At 62.8% G+C, this 11,082-nt stretch overlaps 1 protein-coding gene across 1 annotated transcript; it reads left to right on the top strand.

The window, feature by feature from the left end:
- On the top strand, positions 1-6,631 carry WDR18 (WD repeat domain 18). Its single transcript, XM_059060439.2, has 11 exons — positions 1-78; positions 171-983; positions 2,128-2,238; positions 3,398-3,531; positions 3,815-3,956; positions 4,465-4,608; positions 4,698-4,762; positions 4,845-4,969; positions 5,180-5,346; positions 6,033-6,101; positions 6,295-6,631. The coding sequence occupies exons 2-11, from the start codon at positions 774-776 to the stop codon at positions 6,424-6,426; spliced, it is 1,299 nt and encodes a 432-aa protein (XP_058916422.1). The 5' UTR covers positions 1-78; positions 171-773; the 3' UTR covers positions 6,427-6,631.
- The last annotated feature ends 4,451 nt before the right edge of the window (positions 6,632-11,082 follow it).

The following is an 11,082-nucleotide window of genomic DNA, read 5'->3' as shown; positions in this document are numbered from 1 at the left end:
CCAGTGTTGCTTGTGGGTACGCCGCCCATGACAGCCATGAGACCGCGACTCCTTGAGCGAAATTCCCCCTTTTCAAAGGTTAACAACTAATTCCACATTTTAAAATGCACTGTTTGTAGACGTGGCCTGCGGCCGGCAGCGCTGACACGAGATTGTTGGGTGCTCCCCAGACAGAGCTCGCGACTTGTTCGACCCGCACCGAGTTGCCGAAATAAAAATGTGGATTTTGTGGCCCCCGAAGAAGAGAGATCCAGGGGGAGGCGGACAATGGATCCATGAATATGAGTCTAACTACATTTTGAACACCAGCTACCTGTTATGTTAGGTGCGTAGTCTGTTTTTTACGTGCAATGTCTCATTCGGGCCTGTGAGGTCGGTATTCAATATCTGCACGTTAAAAATAATAATTATCATCATCCGAGAGGTTGAGTGCTTGACCAAAAGCGCCCAGAGGAAATGGCCAAGCCAGACCTCCAGGCTCTGAAACTACTAACTGCTCTCAGGAGACCCTCCGGCCTGGGTTTCTCATCTATTTTTGGAAGAAATCTCCTCCCAAAATCTCTAACCAGGCTGTGCGCCCCTTGATTCTCCGCGGAGCGGGAAAGAAGATCCCGCCCGATTCGCAGGGCGGCCCCCTCCCCGAGTCCTGTGCGCACGCTCGGGTCGGCCAGCCGCCGGGAGCCGGACAACGTGGGCACCGCTCTAGCCGGCACTGCGCAGTCGCCTGCGTCTCTGTGGTGATAACGCATGTCCTAGGCGGTGGAAAAGGCAAGATGGCGGCGCCCATGGAGGTGGCCGTGTGTACCGACTCGGCGGCCCAGCTGTGGAGCTGCGTCGTGTGGGAGCTGCACTCGGGCGCCAATCTGCTCACATACCGCGGTGGCCAGGCCGGGCCTCGCGGCCTGGCGCTGCTCAATGGCGAGTACTTGCTGGCGGCGCAGCTGGGCAAGAACTACATCAGCGCCTGGGAGCTACAGAGAAAGGTTCGGCGGCGCGCGCCCGGGCGCCGTTGGCGGGATGCGCGGGGCTCACGGGCCTGGGGTCGGAAGAGGGGGCGGTGGGGGCCGCACGGGCCCTGAACCCCGGTGGGAAGTGGGGAATCTTGTTAGGATGCTTTGCGCACGCGCGGGTCTGGGGTCTTTTTGGTGGGGGGTAGGGAGCCGCGCGCCCGGCGTCGGTGGGAGAGGTTAGGGCGCTGCGCGCACGCGCCGAGCTGAGGGTGGGCTGTCGCATGGAGGTGTGGCGGGCGGGCCTCTGGGCAGCCAGCGGTGCGCACGCGCACAAGGAGAGCTGGGTGTGGGTCTCTTGGGGGCCCTGCGCTGGAGCCGGCGTGGAGCGGGAAGTGTAATTGAAAGGAGTTTGTCGTAGGGGTTCCGTGGGCATCGTGGGCTTGGAGGGTGAAGGTCCGAGGCCTGGGGTTAGGGCCTACGGTTTGTCCTATAGAAACTTCAAAATGCAGCCCCTGATGCTGTTCGCCACCTGTTTTTGCCAGCTGACATCTCTTTCGGCAAGCTCTGTGTTCCGGCTCTGCCTGGTGTGGTTCACACACACAAACTCGCGAAGTTGTTCCATTTTAGGCATTTAGAAACTGATGTTCAAGATCCCAGGCGAGACTTCAGGATGCAGGACTGGGGCGAAAGCCTAGTGGCCAGACGGTTCCTCTGACCCCCAGTCCAGAGACGTACTGTCTTGCTTTTTAAAAAAATATATATATATATATTTATTTATTTATTTATTCATTTATTTGGCTGCGCCAGGTCTTAGTTGTGGCAGACGGGATCTTCGTTGCCGTGTGTGGGATCTTTAGTTGGGGCACGCGGGATCTAGTTCCCTGGGGACCAAACCTGCCCCCCCCACCCCCCCTCCCCGCACTGGGAGCACGGGAAGTTGCAGCGCTGCCTTGCTTTTCAGGAGAATCCACAGGCCTCCACCTCCACCTGCACCCTGCAAAGCCTCAGCTGGTGCAGATACCCCCCTTCCTGAGCCACGGATTTGGTCAAACCCCCCCTGTCCCCACTCCTCTTTGTAGTTCTGGACTTACCAGCTGTCTGGGTGCCCCTCCCACTCGCCTCGCTTTCCCCTGCTCCCTCATCGGGCATGAAACTCAGAAGCTTCTTCTTTCTCTAGGACCAGCTTCAGCAGAAGATCATGTGCCCCGGACCCGTCACCTGTCTCACCACGTCGCCCAACGGCCTCTACGTTCTGGCAGGGATCGCAGAGAGCATATACCTGTGGGAGGTGAGCACAGGAGCACAGAACCGGGGTGGCAGGCTCCGCTCGCGGGCTGCCAGCCGAGATCACTGACCCAGTTGTCACCGACAGTCTGTTAACGTTTGCGGGGGAAGCTCACCTCACTTCCTGCGTAGACAGTGCAGGATCTGAGGCAACAGGACAAGGCCTTTCCTGACCTCAGCACCGGCAAAACGACCTTCCTGGCTGCCCCAGAGATCAGCAAAGAGAACCGACTGTTCTCTGTGGACTGTCCGAGGCCCGAAGATATGAGAGGGAGCTGGTAATCTCACCCCGGGGCTCTTAAACCTCAGTATGTGATTCTGAAGCTAAGAAGCCTTGCTCAGATGCAGGGAGAGAAACTGAGGCAGGGCCGCCCTGTGGTAGACATCCTCCCTCTCTTCGCTGTCAGGCTGGTGCAGGGGGTGTGGGCAGACGTCAGCGGCCCGTCCACCGTCGGCAGACGTCTCAGGTGGTTGGCCTCCTTAATGGGGGACACTGTGTGGTCCTGGCTCCCCACCCTCTTGCAGAATTCCTGGCCAGCCTGAGCTGTGGCCACGAGGGGGCGCCCCACGGGGCCGACCGAAGTCTGGCACACAGGCTGGGGGCTTTCTGACGCCTGTATCCGCCTCTGTGTGTAGCCCCTCTCCTTCCTTTTGTGGGAGGGGTGAGCGGCTGTGTGTCTGTGTCCAGGTGTCCCTCTTACAGAGACAGTGGCCACCTCGCTCCCACGTCACCTCATCTGAATTGATTACGTCTTCAGAGATTATGTCCTGTTTAAGGGAGGTCACCGGTTCCGAGGTTGGGCGTGGACACGTGTGTCTGGAGGACACAGTTCAGCCTACGGCAGCATCTGTGCCCCCAGCCAGCCAGCTCGGAAGATGGTGACTTGCAGCTGTGGCTGCAAGGATCAGCCCTGGGTCCAGCTGATCCTGGAGAGACCCTCCCTCACCCGCCCCCCTCGGCCTTGTCCCCTTGCTGACACCTTCCCTGGGGCTGTGTCATCTCACTGGGGACAGGGTGGGGACAGGTGCTCGCAGGACTCAAGGGGGCATGGCCTCCCAGTCTCCCTGTTCACTTCAGAGCCGCAGGCCAAGCTCTGGTGCAGGGGGCCTGGGGCGGGGCCCCCAGGTCTCCCCGTGACCCAGTGCCCCTCCCCCTCCCCCAGGTGTCCACAGGGAACCTTCTGGTCATCCTGAGCCGCCACTACCAGGATGTGTCGTGCCTACAGTTCACGGGGGACAGCAGCCACTTTGTCTCGGGGGGCAAGGACTGCCTGGTGCTGGCTTGGAGCCTCGGCAGGTAGAGCCCCGGCCCTGGCGACTCCCCATCCAGCTGTAGCCTCTGGCCAGGCGAGGCCTTAACCACGAGGGCGGGGAATCTGCTGTGCAGAGAGGCCAGGCCCCGGGGTGGGAAGGGGCTCCAGGTCAGGTAGGCTGATGCCAGGAGGACGGGGCCCTGGGCAACTACCCAGGACATTTATTCGGGTGAGGGCGCCTGGTTGCTGCCCGGAGACAGGGTATAAAGGCGTCGAGATGTGGGCCGCCCTCCCCGCTGAGGTCCGGCTCCTTCCCCACCCCCCCAGCGTGCTGCAGGCTGACCCCTCCCGGACCCCTGTCCCCCGGCACGTGTGGTCTCGCCACACCCTCCCCATCACAGACCTGCACTGTGGCTTTGGTGGGCCCCTGGCCCGGGTGGCCACCGCCTCGCTGGACCAGACAGTGAAGGTAGGGCCCCCGCCCTGACCCCCGCAGTGGATCTGTGAGCTGAGCCCAGCAGCTGGCGGGTTCCTGGCCCATGGGAGCCAGAGCATCATCTCCTCCCGCTGGCTGGTGGCTCCAGACAGCTCTTAATCCCCCGCTGCCTGCAGCCTCGGCCTCAAAGGCGTCAGGGGGAGGGGAGGGGGCGGGCAGCCCAGGCCTGCGTCGGCTTGGAAATTGCCACTTGGCCACTGCACCTGGCGGCTCCCGGCCAAGCCTCAGGGGATTTGAGGGAGTCCTCAGGTCTTCGTCCCTGGTTGGGACAGTCCAGGGCTGACCTGGTGGTGGCCTGGGGGCTGACAGTAACTGAAGCCGGTGGTGGTGAGGGGTCCCAGCGTAAGAACCAGGTCCCTCAACCCCCGAGACCCCTGTGGTGACAGCTCCCGTCTGAGGTTCCTGTGGCATCCAGAGCCTCCCGGCCAGGCGGCTGCCCTCCGCTCTCAGACCCATGCCCCCACCCCGCCCCCGCCCCCAGCTGTGGGAGGTCTCCTCCGGTGAGCTGCTGCTGTCCGTGCTGTTCGACGTGAGCATCATGGCCGTGACCATGGACCTGGCTGAGCATCACATGTTCTGCGGTGGCAGTGACGGCGCCATCTTCCAGCTCGACCTCTGCACTTGGGTGAGTGGGCGTGGGGGGGGCGGTGGGGGCGTGGCTTGGGGCTGAGACGCAGCCGTGCCCTGTGCTCACCGGCCCTCCTGCTTCCACAGCCCGGGCAAAGAGAGAAGAACTTCCAGCCGGAGCAGGACCACGGGAAGGTGTTCAGAGGACACAGGTACGGGGACGGGGTCGACCGGGAGGTGGGGGGGCCATTGTGCCCCCCTCCCCTGGGCGCCAGGTGACCCGTCTGTCCCCAGGAACCAGGTGACCTGTCTGTCAGTGTCCACGGACGGCAGCGTCCTGCTCTCGGGCTCCCACGACGAGACGGTGCGCCTCTGGGACGTGCAGAGCCAGCAGTGCCTCAGGACGGTGGCCCTCAAAGGTGGGCGCGCGCAGCCCTCCTGGAGGCCCTGGGCCCGGGGGGCCTTGCCCTTTCATCCACGCCGTGGGCGGCCCCGGGCTGGAGCGCGGACCCAGGGTTCACCTTCTGGAGGGTGGGGCCGGGGATGCACGGGAGTGTCGGGGCCAGGTGGGTGGCTAGAGGAGCGGGGGCTGGGAGCCCGGACCCTACCGCCGCCCGCCCCCGCCACAGGCCCCGTGACCAACGCCTGCATCGTGCTGGCGCCCGTCGGCATGCTGAGCTCCGACTTCAGGCCCGGCCTGGCCCTGCCCCACTTCAACAAGCACCCGCTGGGCACGGAGCACGGGGACGAGCCGCGCCGCGGGGGCCTCGCGCTGCGCCTGGGCCGCCACCAGCAGGTGCGCCTCCGCCCCGGCAGGGACCCCCACCCTTGGGCCTCAGCCTCTGCGCTGTGGCTCTGCGTGCCCTTGGGTCCCGGCGGGCACCCTCCACGTGCTCCTCTGCTGAGGAGGCTTCTCTGCCCTTGTCGTTGAGGCCAGCCTGATGGCTGGTCCCGGACCTCAGGAAGCCCTGGGACCTTCCAGAGAGGGGGTGGGCCGCGCACAGGGTGTTGTTCCAGGGGCCGATCAGGACGCAGAGGTGGTGCGTGTGCAGCCACCTTCTCCAGCTGGGCGGTGGGAGAACTCACAGCCCCAGTGCCCACGGGACCCCCTTCCGTGACGGCCTGCCTGCCCCTCCGGGCCCCCGGGGCCCCTCCCTGCCTGGCCTCAACGCGCCGGCCTTGCCCACCGAGGCCGGGCTCTGTCTGCTGGCTCTGCGCCTCGGAGTCACGCGAGCCTGCGGGCTGTCCACACCCCTCCCGGCGGCCTGATGCATGGCTGTGCCGGGCTCCGGGCTGCGGCCCAGGGCAGCGTGCCCAGACGGGGTCCAGCGGGGGACGGACGGCCTGCGGGCGGGAGCAGCGTCCGTCATCTCACTGGGCGGCTGAGCCCTCCCAGGGCTGGAGGCACTAGCCGACCGATTGGCTGCACGTCCCTCGAGGCTTGATGGCAGTGGCCCGCTAACGTGGCCCCTTCTGTTCCAGGGCTCAGAGCCCAGCTACCTGGAGCGGCTGGAACAGCTGCACACGGTGATGTGCAGCACGCTGGAGAAGGTGGGAGTGGAGGGGCTCCAAAACGGGGGGGGGGGGGGGCGTGGGCTGGCGGTCGGGAGGGACGTGCCCCCGCCCCGCCCTCCATCACGGACCGTGCGGACAGTGGCCCTCAGTGCCAGCCTCGCCCCACTGGCTGCCGGTGGGATGTCTGAGGCCCCCGCCTGCTCTGAGCACTCCGCCGCCCCTCCCCCAGAACGTGCTGGGCGGCCAGGATCAGCTGCGGATCCGAGTGGCAGAGCTGGAGGACGAGGTGCGGAACCTGCGCAAGATCAACCGCGACCTCTTCGACTTCTCCACGCGCATCATCACCCGGCCGGCCAAGTGAGCGCGCGCGCAGCCCGGACCCGCATCCGGACCCTCCCGCCTGGCTGGCAGGGCCCGAGGCCCGAGCCCGTCCTCTGCCAGCATCCTCTCGTTTGGATTTGCCACCCCCACCAGGGGTCGTGGTCCAGTGTTGACCCGCTGTCCTCCCGTGACCTGCCGTGTCGTGTCGGTGCTGTGCCGTGTCTAACAAAAGAGCTGAAATCCTGCCTCTCGGCCTCCTCGTGCCCACGCCGGGCTCAGGACCCCGGTGGCGGGACCTGCCTCAGGGACCTCGCCGTAGCCACCACAGGGTCCACGTTTCAGATCTAGCATCGAGAAGCCTGGTTTCTCACCTCTTCACTCACCTGCCGCCCCAGTGCCTTTCCATGACCCAGAGGCCATGCCACCCGTGGGCTGGGGCAGGGGCATCCTGGGAGCTGCAGGACGAGGTCCCCGGGGGCAGGAGTGACTCAGGGATAGCAGTGCAGTCACACTGGTCCCGTCCCCCCAACCTGGGTCAGGGCAGCTGGCTCTGGGGTGGCAGCCAATCCCGGGCCAGAGTCATCTTGACCAGAACCTTCTTGGTGTCAGGGGCCGGAGGGAGGCCAGGCCCCACCCCCACCCCCACCGCCCAGGGGACACAGGGACACCGCCAGCTGGCACCCGGAGCCCAGCCGAGAGGTGGGCCCTGAGGCTGCCCATGGAACCTTCCAGAAAGCTGCCCCCAAATGACAGTCTGCTTAATGGTCCAGAAAATCCACGTGACTTAGCAGGTGCTGTAATGACCTCGGCTGGGGGCCAGCGCCTGGTTCATGTCTTTAGCTAGTGGGCGTCCCCCCTGGGGCTTGGCACCCACCCTCAACGGCCCGCCTTGCCCAGGGAGCGCCAGGTGAGGAGTCCTGCTGGCTGATAGGGTCCACGTTGTAGGTGCAGCCCCTGGGCCCCTGGTGGATCCCAAGAAGTGAGGCAGGGGCGGGGGGCGGGGGGCAAGGCAGCTTGTCGGAGCAGAGCTGGGGGTCGAAGCTGCACCCTCCTCCCCAGAGCGCCCAGGGCTGTTTTCCTGTCTGCAGTCTGCGCCCAGTCCGTCCTCACCCCCTTGGCTTCCAGAGGGTCTGGGGGATTAGGAGGGGGCCTCAGGATCCAGCTGAGGCTACTCTGCGCCAAGGGCCACCTCACCTGCCCGCCCCCCTGGTGAGGGGCCCTGGCAGCCCTGGTGCTGAGCCTGGGGCCTGCTGCTGAGCCTGGGGCCTGCTGCCCTCTGCCTGGGACGCTGGCCCACGCCCCTGGCTGTCTGCACTCGACCCGTGATTCAGTGGCTTGGAAGGAGATGCCAGTTTTTGAGGCCCCGGTGTTGCTCTCTGTCTGGTGACGTCCCAGGCAGGAGCTGGCAGGTGGTCAGGAGATGGGCTGCGGATCGGCCAATGTCTGGCAGCCACCTCCCGGGCTCTGGGTTTTTCCCTGGGGAGCAGGGGTATTGTTCTCATTGCCCTGCACCCTCAGCTGCCGCCTCGGGTCCTGGGGTTCCTCCTGGCTCATCTGCCACACCCATGGCTGGGGGTGAGGGTAGGCACCCCTGGGTGGGGTCCCCACCCCTGGGGCTGTCACTTTAATGACTCGGCCCTGAAGGGGGGTGCCTGGCTGGGCCTGGGAAGGTCCTCCAGTTGACACGCAACCGTCTTTGCCCGCACTGTCCCTGCCACCTGTCCTTGCGGGCCTGCAAGGTCTCCTGTCCCCCTTCCGCGGGCCGAGCTGAGAGAGTTCAGAGGTCGGTTGGCGGGAGCTGGTTGCAGAGAAGGTAGCTGGTGGGCAGTGAAGGCTGGAGCCCGTTTACCTCTTTCCCTGAAATCCCCACATGGCCCCGGACAAGCCACACCTGGCCCCGAAGCTCCGTGTCATCTGTACACCTCGGCCTGCGGGGAGCCTTCAGGAGCCTGTGTGCAGCTGAGCAGGTGTGTGATAGGCGCCAGGCACACGGCCAGCAGTGCTATTGTTATTGTCCTGTCTGTAAGAATCCGTAGAAGCACAATTTGACCCTGAATCCTGGGTCATCGCTGCCAGAGGAGCAGGTGCAGGCGGCACCCAGCATTCACAGATGACGCCTGCACGTGCGCTGAGTTTATGTGAACGGCGGTGACATACCGCCTCTCACCCACCAGTGTCTCACCAACGTGTCAGCAGGCGGTGGAGAAATCTGAGCCCTTGTGCACGGCCAGTGGGAAGGTGGAGTGACACAGCCGCTGTGGCCAGTAGTCTCGAGGGTCATCAAAAAATGAAATGTGGGGGGCTTCCCTGGTGGCACAGTGGTTGAGAATCTGCCTGCTAATGCAGGGGACACAGGTTCGACCCCTGGTCTGGGAGGATCCCACATGCCGCGGAGCACCTGGGCCCGTGAGCCACAACTACTGAGCCTGCGCATCTGGAGCCTGTGCTCCGCAACAGGAGAGACCGCGATGGTGAGAGGCCCGTGCACCGCGATGAAGAGTGGCCCCCGCTTGCCACAACTAGAGAAAGCCGTCGCACAGAAACGAAGACCCAACACAGCAAAAATAAAATAATTAATAAACTCCTACACCCAACATTCTCCCCCCCCACCCCCCGGTACATGGGCCTCTCACTGTTGTGGCCTCTCCCGTTGCAGAGTGCACGCTCAGCGGCCATGGCTCACGGGCCCAGTTGCTCCGCGGCACACGGGATCCTCCCGGACCAGGGCACGAACCCGCGTCCCCTGCATCGGCAGGCGGATACTCAACCACTGCGCCACCAGGGAAACCCACCCCCAACGTATTAAAAAAAAAAACGTGGAATCACCATATGCTCCAGCAATCCCCCTCCTGAGTGCATCCTCCAAAGAAATTAAAGCAAGAGACTTGAGATGTTTGCACGCTCGTGTTCACAGCAGTGTGATTCACAACAGCCAAAAGGTGGAGACAACCCAGGTGGCCACTGACAGTGTGGTCCGTCCACACAGGGGAATCTGACTCAGCCTTGAAAAGGAAGGACGTTCTGACACCTGCTACAACAGGGATGAACTTTGAGGGCACGATGCTCAGTGAGACAAGCCAGACACAGGACAGATACTGTGTGATTCCACTCGCGGGGGTCCCTGGGGGAGTCACATCCACAGAGACAGGAAGTAGATGGTGGGGGCCCGGGGCTGGGGGAGGGGCTGGGGAGTCAGGGTTTCAAGGGGACAGAGCTTCAGTCTGGGAAGATGAGAAAGTTCTAGAGGTGATGGTGGGGTGGTTGCACAACGTAAGTGTGCTTAATGCCACCGAGCTGTGCACTTAAAAATGATTAAAATGGTGAACTTTACATCATGTATATTTTACGACAATTAAGGAAAAAACCTGGCCTGTGTCCACTTGTTTGATGTGCACGGTAGCTGGGGGGTCAGAACTACTGCCATTGAGCTTGTAAAGATGGGAGCTGAGGGACTTCCCTGGCGGTCCAGTGGTTGAGACTCCTCCTTCCAATGCAGGGGGTGCCGGTTTGATCCCTGGTCGGGGAGCTAAGATCCCACGTGCCTTGGGGCCAAAAAACCAAACCATAAATGAGAAGCAATATTGTAACAAATTCAATAAAGACTTTAAAAACGGTCCACATAAAAATTTTTTAAAAAAATAAAGCTGGGAGCTTAGGCGCAGAGGCCGGGGAGCCTTGTGCAGGTCATGCAAGTAGGGGCCCTTGGGGGAAGGTGAGGTGTAACAGCAGGACCCGAGATGGGGAGGCTTCAGGGGGTTCCCCCGTGAGTCCCAGGGGGGCCCAAGGCGCCGTCGGGTGCTTGCCTACCTATCAGAACCAGCAGCCAATAATGTTTGTTGACTGACTGATTGACTGCTGAGGACCACGCTAGGGTGAGGAGGTATCCCCTCCCAAGGATGGGTCCGCTTCTGGGGACTCATGCTGGCATAGGGACCTTACCCCAGGGTGGGGTGAGGCCTAGGTGGTCCCTGAGGACACTTCGTAACCTGGCGCCTCACCCAGAACAGTGGCGGGGTGGGGGCTACGTGGTATGACCCTCCCTGTCCTGGGATTCCTGGCCAGGTCGCTGGATGAGGTGGCCTTGTCACCTGGAAGCCAGCCACCCAGCTCTCGTTAGTAACCTCAAAATTCCATTCATGCTGCTGGCCAGAACTTGGATTTTTCTTCATCTAATGGAGTTTGTCCCTTGTGTCTCTAACACTGTCTGCAAAAGGAGGTGGTTTCTTGTGCGTGAAAAAAATCAACTGCGTGTAGACGCGTTCCTTAGAGCTGGAATGTTCCATGCGCAGCTGCTGCCCTGTGCCCTGCGGGGTCTGCGGAGAAGACTGGCTTTCTCCACTCCCCCACCTGGGATGGGAGAATTGCATGCAGGGTGCTCCTGGGCCGTTATTTGACCGGTGGTCATTGAGCGCCTCCCACAGGCCAGGGCCACGAGAAGGTCTCCATGGCATTTGTCGTGGGGAGGCCCAGAGAATGTAGGAAGAGGCTGGGGATTGGTAGGCGGCGGGGAGCTAAGGAAGGTTCCAGGGCAGTGGAGAGTGATGTAAGCACGCGTCCTTGTCTGAGCGGTTGCTCAAAGCAACAAGCAATTATAGAGTGCCTGCTGTGTGCAAGCTCTGGAGACAGCAGTTAACGAGCCAGACCGGCCCCAGACCGGCTGGCCACTGAATAAAGCAAATAAAAGGACACAAAGACG

The sequence above is a fragment of the Kogia breviceps genome, chromosome 4 (assembly GCF_026419965.1).
Source record: "Kogia breviceps isolate mKogBre1 chromosome 4, mKogBre1 haplotype 1, whole genome shotgun sequence".
Lineage (NCBI taxonomy): Eukaryota > Metazoa > Chordata > Mammalia > Artiodactyla > Physeteridae > Kogia > Kogia breviceps.
The sequence above is the reverse complement of the archived record's forward strand: the minus strand, read 5'-3'. Positions and strand labels throughout refer to the sequence as shown.

Coding starts and splice junctions, on each gene's coding strand:
- WDR18 (XM_059060439.2), top strand. CDS start 774: ATGGCGGCGCCCATGGAGGTGGCCGTGTGTACCGACTCGGCGGCCCAG. Junction 984..2,127: donor CCTGGGAGCTACAGAGAAAG/GTTCGGCGGCGC, acceptor TTCTTTCTCTAG/GACCAGCTTCAGCAGAAGAT. Junction 5,347..6,032: donor GCCTGGGCCGCCACCAGCAG/GTGCGCCTCCGC, acceptor CTTCTGTTCCAG/GGCTCAGAGCCCAGCTACCT.